The following is a 14,845-nucleotide window of genomic DNA, read 5'->3' on the forward strand; positions in this document are numbered from 1 at the left end:
TCTAGGAGCAACAACAGCGTAGCCACGAAGTGGTAGAACACACAAGCTCACAGAATGGGACCGCCGAATGCTGAAGCGCATAAACATAATCTGCCCTCGGTTGCAACACTCATAAGAGTTCCAAACTGCCTCGGAAAGAAACACAGCACAATAACTGTTCGTCTGCAGCTTCATGAAATGGGTTTCCATGGCCGAGTAGCCGCACACAAGCATAAGATCTCCATGCACAATGCCGAGCATTGGCTGGAGTGGTATAAAGCCCACCGTCATTTGACTCTGGCGCAGTGGAAAGGCGTTCTCTGACATGATGAATCACGCTTCACCATCTGGCAGTCCGACGAACACGTCTGGGTTTGGTGGATGCCAGGAGAACGCTACTTGCGACCAATGCATAGTGCCAACTGTAAAGTTTGGTGGAGGAGGAATAATGGTCTGGGGCTGTTTTTCATGGTTTGGGCTAGGCATACTTTTGGTCATATAGTGGATTATAGCCAGTAGGAGACCATTTCCTCATCTTCCATACAGGATCTGGTAATTACAATAGTCCATTGAAGACATAGAAGAGTAACTAGTTTACTGCTTCAGGAAGCAGCTGAAAGGTTTCGACATATTAGTGGATTGGCGATGCATCGCACACATAATGAAAGATGAGCTGCATCTGTCTAGCCAATCCTTCACACTGGCCCACAGGGAGAGCAGCCTTGTAACAGCAAAGCCTCCATGAATACCAATTTAGCCCAATGGATTCAACAGCCTTCGTGAGTACATCACAGAGGAATTTATGAGAATATGCCTCCTTTCCATATTAATAACTTGCAGGCAGGAGGAGGGGGTTTGGAGGTGGTAGGAAACCACAGAGGAGCTCCTAAGGGGCCCATGCTGCACTGGAGAGGCATAAATCAGACCATCAGACCCTTGCTGAGAGGCCTGCCTGGTTGGTTGACTGACAGGCTCCTTGGATGAGACTGTCCTGGTTGGTTTACTCCCTTGTTGACTGACTGTAGCGTAGCCATTTACCTGACGTTATCCTCAGGCTCTGGCTCGCTGTCACTGTCCTCGGCTTTCCGCTTCACACCCCGGCCATCCTGCCCATCACTGCTTCCTGCCTGGACAAAACACACATCCTTACAAATAATTATACCTAAACCATCTGGCAGCAGATCGGTTTCCACCAATTGGCGACAGATTTTCATGCAAATATTCTAAAATCCACGTAGAAAAAATATGCACGTCCCTCCAGAGTTGTTTCCATTAGACTTTTGTGCATAAATTACTTTGGCGCTTAAGTTAATGTACTGAATAAAAACAGTTTCATGCATTTCCAGCTCTACCGATGGTTGTCATAAACTTGCCATAAATAGCATACTTGTCCAATTATAAGAAAATAAAACATTCAGCTAGTGTGTGCAGACCTTCACCTTTGCCACACTTCATTCATGTGCAAATATCTCCAGCTATTTTTCTCATACATTTAAGTAACAAAGGCAGATTGAAGAGACATTAAGAGCTTCAGAATATACATGAATTAAAAAGTTGAAACTAGCCCAGACCAGCATCAAAAGAACATGAAAATGTGTACTGCGCTCACACTTGAGGTACATATAAACGCTTGAACATGGACAAAAGTCCTCCGTCAGATTTGATCAATACAGGACATTCTAGTCCAGTTTACAAATCACTATAAAAACAGAAGGTTCTCAGTGGAGGCATACCTGGCCACCATTCTTCATCATCGCTTTTAGGGATTGCGCAGCATCCTGAAATAAAAATACATCTTTAAATACCTATAAATTGTATAAGTGTCCTATAAATCGCCCTAACACCTCAACATTCGTATAGATGTTCACTGTGCGGAGAGCTTGCAAGTAAGCATCTCATTGTACTGGGTACACTACACTGTATCCTGTGCATATGACAGCGTTGGCTTTTAATAGTGGATAATAGGTGTTTTTTCCTTGCACCATTGACCAGAAGCAATATCCCGCTGATAAGCCCCCCCATCATACCTTGTTGTGCTGGTCCCTGCCCTGCATCCTCATGTCGAAGGCTTGGTGTCGGGCGTTCTGGACAACCCCAGGTCTGCCTCTGCTGCCAAGGGCCTGGGGGGCGAACTGACCAGCGGTCATGTAGGCTGGGCCCTGCTGCTGAGCCTAGGGAACACACAACTTATCATTTAGTTTAACAATTTGGGGATACCTAGTCAGTTGAACAACTGAAATGTGTCATCCGCATTTAACCCTGATACAGAAAGGTGGGGGGGCTGCCTTAATCAATATCCACATCATTGGCGCAGTTGTTGTCTGGTATTAACTGCCTTGCCCAGAGGCAGAATGACAAGATTTTTACCTTGTCAGCTTAGGGATTCAATCCAGCAAACGTTTACTGGTTACTGGCCTGACACTCCTACCCCCCAGGCTTAATATGAGTCTGTGAAATTGGCCCATAAAGTCACTGGCTTCACAAATCTTGCACACACGTTTGGTTTCCTAGATCTAAAAATCTGCCATTGTACAAAAAAGCAAGTAAGAAAACTTGCATACAATACAGCAGACCTCAAGGGCCAGAGTTGTGCACCCCTGATTTAAAACATCTATTAAGGGAAGGTTTTGAACAATACACAGCGCTACCACATTGACAGTATAAATCAGAATAAATGAAAAATAGTTGAACTGCCCATTGAAATAAATGGCCTTGCATGCATACTCATAATTCTAAGAAAACATGAAGGTAAGGAGTTAAGGTCATTTGTCAAGCAAATGAGAATGCATTCAACCACACAGTACAAAGTCAAGCTACAATAAAATAGCCCAATCCACTTACCTTCATTCTCTTCTTTTTGTCCTTATTCCTTCGCTTGAATCCCTCCTACAAGACAAACCTCATTTACACAAACAGTCAACTGGAAAAGTTAGTAAGTTACAGAACAGTGATTAACCGCAACTAAAATTGGCATCAGCTAAAATAGCTTAAATGACAGCTGAGTGTCTGACAAATACCCGCTCGAAAAGAGAATTTATGCAACACCCAAGCCATGATTCATGTAAATCCTATGGAATATCTCCCACCCCTCAGTTTAACAAAGGAAGAAAATGATCTATTGAAGAGGAATAATTCCATGCTGAAAGCTACTGCTTCCGGCTTCCATCTTACATCGTCCTCTTTGCGCTTCTTGAAGATGTTGTCCTCAGCCACACCGATGGCCTGCATGATCAACTCAACACTCTCCAATTTGACAAAACCATTCTCTGTGATGTAGCCCTGTGAGCAGAGAAAGACCACGTTAAGGCAATGAACAGACACCTGGACAAGGAAGAAAGTCAGGACAGCTTTATGGGCCAGTTTCCCAGACACAGAATAAGCCTAGTCCTGGACTAAACAACTATTCCAATAGAGAAATTACACAGAACATGTATTTTCATCCAGGACTAGGCTTAATCTGTGTTTGGCAAACTGACCCAAAGACTTCTGGGGTGGGGGATTCTAAGTAACGTCTCCTAAGACCCCATGTGAGACAGTCATAACCAAGCCTACACAGAACACTTACTCCAGTCTTGTGCACGACGTCTTTGTAGATGCCCACCAGTCTATCTATCGCACCCTCTCTGAAGGACAAATGGAACATACCATCAACAATTGGAAAGAATGGAAACAGCAAGAACGTATTTTTGTCAAGGTGTTTTCAAGACGATCAGCTTCATCTCAGTTCCATCAGGTTTACCTAATCTCTAAGGACGGTAAGTGAGGCAGGAAATCATTGCCAACAAAGAAGCACATGAAGACCCAGTCGTCGACAGTCCTCTCAAAGTCAAAGGGAAAGGGCAGACTGGCCATTGTCAGCTCTCGCTCCAGGTACTATAGGAAAAGGAAGCATGCCTTTATAAACAGATTTTTTTTTAAACCAAAAATAATAAAAAAAAAAAAAAAAGAGTAAATATGTCTCATTTCGATTTGAAATGTAATGTTCATTTCTCTACCATAAGCCACCTGTCAGTAATAAAGCCCTTTTGTGTGGAAAAACTCATTCTGATTGGCTGGGCCTGGCTGCCAAGTAGGTGGGTCTATTGCTGCACCCCTGCCCAGTCATGTGAAATCCATAAATTAGGGCCTAATTGACTGATTTCCTTATATGAAGTGTAACTCAGCAAAATCTTTGATATTGTTGCATTCATATTTTTGTTCAGTATAGTTACATGACCATAAATATAATAGGCTTTTTGGAAATGCTAAGACGTCTGAGACAGAACGTACCTCGCGCAAAACGCACAGCCTGATGAATATGAACTCCTGTTCAGAAGCCGGCATAGTGTCTGCAAACTCATCATGCTGCAATAAGAACACAATATTAGTCATCATTGCTCATAAAACGGAGAGCAAATGTAATGTACACTTTTTGGGGGCGGTTTACTGAGCAGATTAAGTGTAGGCCTGAACGAAAAACAAAACTCAATGGAGAATCTCCATTGAAAATACTTTTTAGTTTAAGACTAGGCTTAGTCTGCCTGTGAAAATGGCCCTTAAAAGGATACTTTAGGATTGTATCTACTTCCCCAGAGTCAGATGAACTCGTGATAATTCAATTTTTGTGTCTGTGTCCAGTATGAAGGAAGTTAGAGGTAGTTTAGCAAGCCAATGCTAAGTAGCATTAGCGCAATGACTGGAAGTCTATGGGTATGTGGTAGATTCTCCATTGAGTATGGGGTCAATTCCAAATTTAATTTGAAAAGCCAATTAAATTCTTGATTTCCCCCATGAAGTGGAGAACTTAGGTGGAATTAAATTAGAATTTGAAAACGCCTCAAGTTATGGAATTGGAATGGATTTTTTTTAATTAGAATTATAAAACACCTAATCTTTGGAATTGAAATTCAATATTTTTACATTTCCCAGTTAATGGAATGAATGCACATAGTATAAAACATTCACTGTAGGATTTGATTTGAATAATTTCAACCTGTATTCCTATATTTCCAGTACAGATAGGCTGTCTCTAGAGTAACATGCTCAGACTGAAGGAAATGAATTCCAATTTGTAGAATTGTTGGGGATAATATTGAATTGGGAATGTAATTATTGGAATTTACCCAACATTGGAATTCAGAGGAATTGGATTCTCAGAATTCAAAGACTGACCTGGAATTTGAATTGAATAAAATTTACAGAGAGAGAATTGAATGAGGAATTGACCCCAACCTTGATGGCTATAAAGTCAACTTACCTCTCCCTGTTTCTCCCTGGCCACTCCCTGGCAGTCCTTGATCTCATGGCCTTTCTGTCCACACATAGCACAGGGCCTAGGCTGGTTGGGCTTGAACTCTTCTCTGATGATGGTGAAATTGGGCTCGTGAGTAGCAAGACCCAGCATGATCAGGTCAGCTAGGGAAATGGACAGAAGATGCCATCCAAATTTAAAATATAGAATTGGAAGTGAAGAGGAAATTCAGTAAATCTGTTAGAACAGTGGTAGTTGATGAAAAATCTTCTTTGTTGTTCAAATGTAAAACCAACAATTTTCAGCCCTAGGCCTTGATCAGGGTTTTTGTGGAAACAGAAAATCTTGAAATACAGTGGAAGGCTGAAAACAGCTCTGAAGTACTGCGTTTTATACATGCATGGTCATCAGGAACAATGAACTCAGGTTTCTAAGGCTTTATGTTAATTAAATGACCTAGTCCACATGAGCCACGCATGCATTATTATCTACATGTGTCATTAATATACACGTACAATAGCATGATTTATCTATTTGAGGAGAGTGAAGCTTCACCCAAAATGGCACCCTATTCCCAACATAGTGCACTACTTTTGACCAGAGCCTTATGTGCCCGGGTCAAAAGTAGTGCACTATGTATAGGGAATAGGATGTCATTTGGGACAGGCTGAATGCATCAGGCTCCTCTTCAAGCTAATTACATGCAATATTTTCCCTCTTTTGTCTACCAAGGGCATCATGAACCATTGAATGACTGAAGCTTTTATCTATCATGTCCTGCATAATTTCACCCATTTAAAACTAACTGGCCATTAATATAGCAGGACAATAAGGCCGGCAGAAAACAGAGAAGCCCTATCCTCTAACAAAATCCAAGGTTGGAGAGTAGCAACTACTGTTGCCAAACTTTTAAACAAGTGTAAGAACATTTTTATATTAACCATTTAGCAAAGCATCGTCTGCAGTTACGGTGCATAACTAAACCCTTTGCCGTGGTCTTAGAAAAACAAACAATACGTTATCACGGTCACCCACAGGTCTTTAGCCCGTCCGGCTCAATAAGGTGACATTGTGTGCCCTACAATTATTAACAACTATTTATCAAATCCTGAATAGGTATCATTGTGCATTTAGAAGCCTTCTAGCTGGTTTGACAAGTCTTTCCTACAGTAAATGTGAGATCTAATTTGCATCATGTCTGCATTCACCATGCTCTCTCGTAATTCAACAATACTTTGAAGGATACATGAGGAAGAGTTCTTGCCGTTGATGCTCAATTTTCTCCCATTGTGTTGGTTACTCATTACTACAGAAAGACCATTGTGGTGCAAAGCTTACCGTCAGCTCCACAAAGACAGTGGTGTGTGTTGGGGTCATGGTGGGGTTGAGCTGTAAAAATAAAATACAAATAAGATAAACGCATCATTACATATAGTTAGCTTACACATGATTGCAGAGCTTGTACTAAGATGGAAGGCCATTTGTGACTTTGTAATATGCCTGTGATTTCAGCCAAGTATGTCACAAACGACCTTCAAAATGGTCGACAAACACATATTGAAAACCATCTTGACTCCTACCTCTCTGTCGTCTAATATAGTCCATGATCTTATGCTCCCCCTCACCAGGGACACTGGCATCAGACAAGATTACCTAGAATGAACAAAGAAAGTTGTCATTTGCGCAATGATAGCAATATTGAATGCATATGACAGTGTCAGACCTGACCTTTGTTTAATTTCCAAGAAAATATGTACTTCTTGACCGAGTAGAACAGACCAACACGTAAAAAAGCAAGCTTTGACATGGTAAGAATTAAAGTGCAACCAATGCATTAGAAATAAATGGTTGTGGTCTTTTTCCACAGATGCCAATAATACCTACTGTAATGTTACGCCATCCAGGGTCATTACTGAGTCTGTCTGCAACGTAGTAACGGAGACACTTTGCAAGGTTGTCCATGAACTCTGTGCCCTAGAGATGATTTTCAAATGAATAATGAATTTTCAGACAGTATTCACAACTTTGCAGGTTCACAAAAAGAGCTGGGTCCAAAAGTACCAGGGGCAAGTTCTTCTGCACTGTTAAAGTAACTGTCCAGTGTTTCCAGATTTCTATGAAATACGACCTATAGCCAAATAATTCATACACACACACACTAATTAATTAGCTAGCCACACACACACACACACCACATATATATATTTTACACAGATACATACACACAGTACCAGTTAAAAGTTTGGACACACCTACTCATTCAAAGGTTTTTCTTACTTTTTACTATATAGTAGAATAATAGTGAAAACATCGAAACTATGAAATAACACATACGGAATCATGTAGTAACCAAATAAGTGTTAAACAAATCTAAATATATTTTATACTTGAGATTCTTCAAAGTAGCCACCCTTTGCGTTCTCTCAACCAGCTTCAAGAGGTAGTCAAATGGAATACATTTCAATTAACAGGTGTGCCTTGTTAACTTGTTATGGATAGGGGGCAGTATTTTCACGGCCGGATAAAAAAAACGTACCCGATTTAATCTGATTATTACTCATGCCCAGAAACTAGAATATGCATATAATTATTAGCTTTGGATAGAAAACGCTCCAAAGTTTCTAAAACTGTTTGAATGGTGTATGCGAGTATAACAGAACTCATTTGGCAGGCCAAAACCTGAGAAGATTCCTTACAGGAAGTGCCCTCTCTGACCATTTCTTGGCCTTCTACACTCTTTATTGAAAACTGAGGATCTCTGCTGTAACGTGACACTTCCTACGGCTCCCATAGGCTCTCAGAAGGCGGCAGAACGGTGAATGATTACTTTGCAGGCCATGGCTGAAAAACAGTAGCGCATTTGGATAATGGTCGATCTGAGAACAATGAGACTGGGGGCGCGTGCACGAGAAGACTCCATGTTTTTATTTTCAGTCTTTGAACGAAAACAACGACTCCCGGTCGGAATATTATCGCTTTTTTACGAGAAAAATGGCATAAAAATTGATTTTAAACAGCGTTTGACATGCTTCGAAGTACGGTAATGGAATATTTGTAAATTTTTTGTCACGAAACGCGCCGGGCGCGTCACCCTTCGGATAGTGTCTTGAACGCACAACAAAACGCCGCTATTTGGATATAACTATGGATTATTTGGAACCAAACCAACATTTGTTATTGAAGTAGAAGTCCTGGGAGTGCATTCTGACGAAGAACAGCAAAGGTAATCCAATTTTTCTTATAGTAAATCTGAGTTTGGTGAGGGCCAAACTTGGTGGGTGTCAAAATAGCTAGCCCGTGATGGCGAGCTATCTACTCAGAATATTGCAAAATGTGCTTTCACCGAAAAGCTATTTTAAAATCGGACATAGCGATTGCATAAAGGAGTTCTGTATCTATAATTCTTAAAATAATTATGTTTTTTGTGAACGTTTATCGTGAGTAATTTAGTAAATTCACCGGAAGTGTTCGGTGGGTATGCTAGTTCTGAACGTCACATGCTAATGTAAAAAGCTGTTTTTTGATATAAATATGAACTTGATTGAACAAAACATGCATGTATTGTATAACATAATGTCCTAGGAGTGTCATCTGATGAAGATCAAAGGTTAGTGCTGCATTTAGCTGTGGTTTGGGTTTATGTGACATATGCTAGCTTGAAAAATGGGTGTCTGATTATTTCTGGCTGGGTACTCTGCTGACATAATCTAATGTTTTGCATTCGCTGTAAAGCCTTTTTGAAATCAGACAGTGTGGTTAGATAAAGGAGAGTCTTGTCTTTAAAATGGTGTAAAATAGTCATATGTTTGAAAAATTGAAGTTTGGGGATTTTTGAGGACTTTGTATTTCGCGCCACGCCCATCATTGGATATTGGAGCAGGTGTTCCGCTAGCGGAACGTCTACATGTAAGAGGTTAAACGTTATTTTGTGGAAATTCTTTCCTCCTTAATGCATTTGAGCCAATCAGTTGTGTTGTGACAAGGTAGGGGTGGTATACAGAAGACAGCCCTATTTGGTAAAAGACCAAGTCCATATTATGGCAAGAACAGCTCAAATAAGCAAAGAGAAACTACAGTCCATCATTACTTTAAGACATGGTCAGTCAATACAAAAAATGTCAAGAACTTTGAAAGTTTCTTCAAGTGCAGTCGCAGAAACCATCAAGCGCTATGATGAAACTGGCTCTCATGAGGACCGCCACAGGAAAGGAAGACCCAGATACCTCTGCTACAGAGGATAAGTTCATTAGAGATACCAGCCTCAAATTGCAGCCCAAATAAATGCTTCACAGAGTTCATGTAACCGACACATCAACATCAACTGTTCAGAGGAGACTGTGTGAATCAGGCCTTCATGGTCGAATTGCTGCAAAGAAACCACAACTAAAGGGCACCAATAAGAAGAAGAGACTTGCATGGACCAAGAAACACGAGCAATGGTCATTAGACCGGTGGAAATCTGTCCTTTGGTCTGATGATTCCAAATTTGAGATTTTTGGTTCCAAACACTGTGTCATTGTGAGACACAGAGTAGGTGAACGGATGATCTTTGCATGTGGTTCCCACCGTGAAGCATGGAGGAGGTGGTGTGATGGTGCTTTGCTGGTGACGCTGTGTGATTTATTTAGTATTTAAGGCACTCTTAACCAGCATGGCTATGACAGCATCCTCCAGCAATGCGCCATCCCATCTGGTTTTGGCTTAGTTGGACTATCATTTGTTTTTCAACAGGACAATGACCCAATTCACCTCCAGGCTGTGTAAGGGCTATTTGACCAAGAAGGAGAGTGATGGAGTGCTGCATCAGATGACCTGGCCTCAACCCAATTGAGACGGTTTGGGTTGAGTTGGACCGCAGAGTGAAGGAAAAGCAGCAAACAAGTGCTCAGCATGTGTGGGAACTCCGTCAATGACTGCTGGAAAATCTTTCCAGGTGACTACCTCATGAAGCTGGTTGAGAACGCAAAGCTGTCATCAAAGCAAAGGGTGGCTACTTTGAAGAATATCAAATATAAAACATATTTTGATTTGTTTAACACTTTTTTTTTACTACATGATTCCATGTGTTATTTCATAATTTGTCTTCACTATTATTCTACAATGTAGAAAACTGTAAAAATAAAAACCCTTGATTGAGTAAATGTGTCCAAACATACGTACACACATATACAACTTTTCTGCATTAAAATGGTGTGGGCATACCCCAACAGAATGATGTGGGCGTGTACTGTATATTCATGCAAGAAGACCACTGATTGGTCAGGTCATCCTCAGGAGGGTGACATCATCCTCTATGAGGAAAGCAAGCATTTTTCTTTTAACTTTGTTTTTTTAAGTGTTTCTCTAATTTATGCTTAGGCCACAAATACGAGTGTATGATGACTCAACAACATTATCTGAGTAGGCGTTAATAGAATATTACATTTTTAAAAGTAAGACTTTCACTGAACAGTTACTTTAAGCTATTGGTGACAGAAACACAGCCTTAAAAAAAAGCCTCATACTTACTGGGGTGATACAGTTGCTGTCAAATCTCTCCTTGATTTCAACCGGTGGAAGATACCCTCCTAAAATGTGAAGATGGGGGGGAAAAAAGTTGTATATATATTTAGTATGCAATTCTGTTATGGAAAATATTTGTAAATAAATAAGTGTTTAACAAAGACTCCCATCTCAAGACTATTGGAAGGATAAGAAAACTTCTGAAAATATATGCACCTCTCCCGAGGATCTCCTCTCGGATGCGGGATTTCTCCTCAACCAGTTCCACTCCTTCCTTGGAAGCACGGAATCGCCTGGAGCGCTGCTGGTTCATTTTGGCGCGAGGGGCCTGTTCAGAGATAAACATGGTCATATGTATAACAAATTGTTTTGTACAGAACTGTAGAAAATCTAAATAGGGATTCATTGAAAAATGTTACTCTCTCATGAAAAGAAATCAGCAGAATTTACCACGCCATCAATAGCCATGTAGAGAACCCTTCTGGGTCGCACAATATTGAAGAGCCGATCCATGTATTCAAAGATGGCAACCATCATTTCATCTTCATTTTTGGGTGCAGCCCTGTGAAAGTGAAGAGTTTGAGGGTTTACACTACATTATCATCACAATTCAAGGTAATGTACAAGAGTACTACCAATACCATTGGTCCTGGTCAAAAGTAATGCACTATAAAGGGAATAGGGTGTCATTTGGGACAAAGTCACATTCTATTTAATTATGTTAGTAAGACTAACTTGTCTTCAGGATGTGTACAGGGGTGAATGATCCCATTCATGTCCAAGTACAAATTGTCAAACTCCACTTCATTTGGATTCGGTTTGCTGGTATCAACAGGAATTCGTACCCCATTACATTCCTTGGACTAGGAGTAAAAGGGAAAAATAATTAAACATTCTTCCTATTGTCAAATGCACGTCTGTTTATGTACGGTTGCAATGACGCAACTAATATAAATAAGGTGGTTAGCGAGATTTAACGTTACTTGGTCATGCATTAGATTCCGTAACACGCCAAGTCAAAATATTGGCGGGCTGTCTCGCTTCTGCTTGTTCGCAAACCCAAAAAATACAAACTCGACACTTGCGCAACACAGGCAGCAAGGCTCTGCACACGAGTTTCTGTGTCAATCACTGCAAGTAGCATAGCTAACGTTAGCTATCTAACTGCGTGCAGCCCATACATTGTTCATTCAATCGACAAATTATATAATATGCTCTGCTAGCTATGTCGTTGAAAATAGAAAATGATGAAAACGAACTATTTTGATATCTAAAGTGCAATAAGGTTAGTACATGCTAGATGTACTAAGAAATAAAGGGCACAATTATTACACGGTCTTAAATACGCAACACAGTAGATAGCTGCCTACAAACACATACCCTCTCCTCAGTACAATGGACAACAATTGTAGAATATTTCCGACTCAACCAACGGAAAAATGCGGGGACTCCCATCTCCCGTAGTTTTACAATACGCTACACACAGCTATAAATTATTATACAGATTTAAAATGATGTAGTTAAAAAACGGCTGTAGAAATAGCCGTTTCGGTAGCTACGCGTTAACAAATAAGCTCATGGTAACGGTTGATTTCCGGGTTTTGCTGTTTTCATCTTCCGGGAGCAATTGCGTACAGGACAGGAGTCGAACAGCGCCCCCATCGCGAATTCAAACCTCATCGAGAAGGCCGATGAGGTTACTCAATTCCGAAACGTTCAAATTCTGCGATCATAACCAAGTGAGAAGGTAGTATTTATTTACAACATATGACTGGGAAATATCCACCTGGACGCCCCTCCAGCTGGTAATTACTAGTGGTAAACTCATCTATCATGCTATGCTGGGTTCAGGTGCTCGTGGGAAATAGGAAACTGGAAAGTAGTAAGTAAGTCCAACATGATTGTGGTCAAGTACTTTTGAAGTCAGAACAATTATTCAACCAATAAGATTTTAGCTAGCTTGATTATCCATAGTTTGGTTGTAATTGTCAAAAACGGATTTGTCAAATCAAAACCTCATTTTGACCAATGGGTCAAATAATGCTCATTGTTTAAATAACCTCTAAGAAAACCAATATTCCAAACATCATGCCTCTATCATAATCCGTTCAAAAGTTGTTTTTACCTTTGTAGGATGGCCAAAATTAGGGTTTTAAAATACTTTTTATTTCAATGGAGACCAGAGAAAATAAGTGGTCAAAAATAATAAATTGTGCAGCATCTGGTCGGCTAAACTGGATGCTGTGTGAGAATGAAGGCTGCCTGACAGGCTCACTTTCCCATTGAACCCCTCTTGTCGAATCCGCTGGACAGAAAACAATATAGAGGTAAGATAGATATGGATTGAGACAAAGCCTTTTACAATGAATTCAGCTCTTGTCATGCAAATTTTTCTTTTTGCAACCCCTCAGAAACAACTTCGAAGACGACCACCACAAAATGTAAAATTCTCAAAAGTTGTGGGTGAGAAAGCTGTACCTCTCCGTCAACATTGCTCGGTCCTTATTATCGGATGTATTAGGTTACGAAATCGGACTTTTTGCATATACTCTTAATGAAATGTTCGTGAGAGACCCCACTGAATGATTTAGAACATGAATAATCATTTGTCTTGGTAAAATTGGGAAAAAGGAAATAGGAAACTGGGAAGTGGTAAGTCCGACATGATTGTGTTCAAGTACTTTTGAAGTAGATGGCGCCGGAGGGTAGGGCTGCCGTCTTATTGGCTCTTAACCAACCATGCTATTTTGTTTGTTTTTTCGCGTTGTTCGTAACTTGTTTTGTAAATAATGTTGCTGCTACCGTTTCTTACGACCAAAAAGAGCTTCTGGACATCAGAACTGGGATTACTCACCTCAAATTGGATGAGGAGTTATTCTTCAATGAGTCGGACGCGAGGGATATACTATGGACACGTGACCAGGCCCAGATCCCTGTGATTCGCTGGAAAAGGAAACGTAGGTTTCGCGGAAAGAGATCAGGGTCCCTTGTGAGGATCAGGCGACGAGTGGCTAATCTGCCCTTGCTTTCCGTTCTGCTAGCTAACGTTCAATTGCTGAAAATAAATGGGATGAACTGAAAGCACGTATATCCTAACAACGGGACATTAAAAACTGTAATATCTTATGTTTCACCGAGTCGTGGCTGAACGATGACATTAAGAACATACAGCTGGTTATACACTCTATCTGCAGGACAGAACAGCAGCCTCTGGTAAGACACGGGGCGGGGGTCTATGCATATTTGTAAACAACAGCTGGTGCACGATATCTAAGGAAGTCTCAGGGTTTTGGTCGCCTGAAGTAGAGTATCTCATGATAAGCTGCAGACCACATTATCTACCGAGAGAGTTTTCATCTGTATTTTTGTAGCTGTCTACATAACACCACAGACCGATCTGGCACTAAAATCGCACTCAATGAGCTGTATTCCGCCATAAGCAAACAGGAAAATGCTCATCCAGAGGCGGCGCTCCTAGTGGCCGGGGACTTTAAAGCAGGGAAACTGAAATCAGTTTTACCTAATTTCTATCAGCATGTTAAATGTGCAACCAGAGGGAAAATAATGCTAGACCACCTTTACTCCACACACAGAGACGCTTACAAAGCTCTCCCTCACCCTCCATTTGGCAAATCTGATCATAACTCTATCCTCCTGATTCCTGCTTACAAGCAAAAATTAAAGCAGGAAGCACTAGTGACTCGGTCTATAAAAAAGTGTTCAGATGAAGCAGATGCTAAACTACAGGACTGTTTTGCTAGCACAAACTGGAATATGTTCCGGGATTCTTCCGATGGCATTGAGGAGTACCACACATCAGTCACTGACTTTATCAATAAGTGCATCGAGTAAGTCGTCCCCACGGTGACTGTATGTACCTACCCCAACCAGGAGCCATGGATTACAGGCAACATTCGAGCGGACCTAAAGGGTAGAGCTGCCGCTTTCAAGGAGCGGGGCTCTAACCCGGAAACTGACAAGAAATCCTGCTATGCCCTCCGACGAACCATCAAACAGGCAAAGCGTCAATACAGGACTAAGATCGAATTGTACTACACCGGCTCCGACGCTCGTAGGATGTGGCAGGGCTTGCAAACTATTACAGACTACAAAGGGAAGCACAGCTGAGAGCTG

The 14,845-nt window shown here is 41.0% G+C and overlaps 1 protein-coding gene across 2 annotated transcripts in view; it reads right to left on the bottom strand.

The window, feature by feature from the left end:
- The window catches only part of LOC106571262 (5'-3' exoribonuclease 2), a 46,186-nt gene extending 33,838 nt beyond the window's left edge, over positions 1 to 12,348 (bottom strand). Inside the window, exons 1-17 of one of the 2 annotated variants that reach the window (XM_014144086.2) lie at positions 12,092 to 12,348; positions 11,447 to 11,574; positions 11,162 to 11,273; positions 10,928 to 11,039; positions 10,718 to 10,776; positions 7,094 to 7,183; positions 6,790 to 6,862; positions 6,548 to 6,598; positions 5,216 to 5,373; positions 4,249 to 4,323; positions 3,719 to 3,852; positions 3,545 to 3,602; positions 3,151 to 3,258; positions 2,821 to 2,865; positions 2,007 to 2,150; positions 1,713 to 1,757; positions 1,018 to 1,106 (exon numbers count right to left, since the gene is read on the bottom strand). In XM_014144086.2, the coding sequence (XP_013999561.1) occupies positions 1,018 to 1,106; positions 1,713 to 1,757; positions 2,007 to 2,150; positions 2,821 to 2,865; positions 3,151 to 3,258; positions 3,545 to 3,602; positions 3,719 to 3,852; positions 4,249 to 4,323; positions 5,216 to 5,373; positions 6,548 to 6,598; positions 6,790 to 6,862; positions 7,094 to 7,183; positions 10,718 to 10,776; positions 10,928 to 11,039; positions 11,162 to 11,273; positions 11,447 to 11,574; positions 12,092 to 12,166 (1,556 nt within the window). In that variant the 5' untranslated portion in view covers positions 12,167 to 12,348. The remainder of the gene's footprint in view (positions 1 to 1,017; positions 1,107 to 1,712; positions 1,758 to 2,006; positions 2,151 to 2,820; positions 2,866 to 3,150; positions 3,259 to 3,544; positions 3,603 to 3,718; positions 3,853 to 4,248; positions 4,324 to 5,215; positions 5,374 to 6,547; positions 6,599 to 6,789; positions 6,863 to 7,093; positions 7,184 to 10,717; positions 10,777 to 10,927; positions 11,040 to 11,161; positions 11,274 to 11,446; positions 11,575 to 12,091) is intronic. The other variant, XM_014144088.2, reaches the window with a different exon arrangement.
- Between the last annotated feature and the right edge of the window lie 2,497 nt (positions 12,349 to 14,845).

Source organism: Salmo salar, chromosome ssa15 (genome assembly GCF_905237065.1).
Source record: "Salmo salar chromosome ssa15, Ssal_v3.1, whole genome shotgun sequence".
NCBI classification, from domain to species: Eukaryota; Metazoa; Chordata; class Actinopteri; order Salmoniformes; family Salmonidae; genus Salmo; species Salmo salar.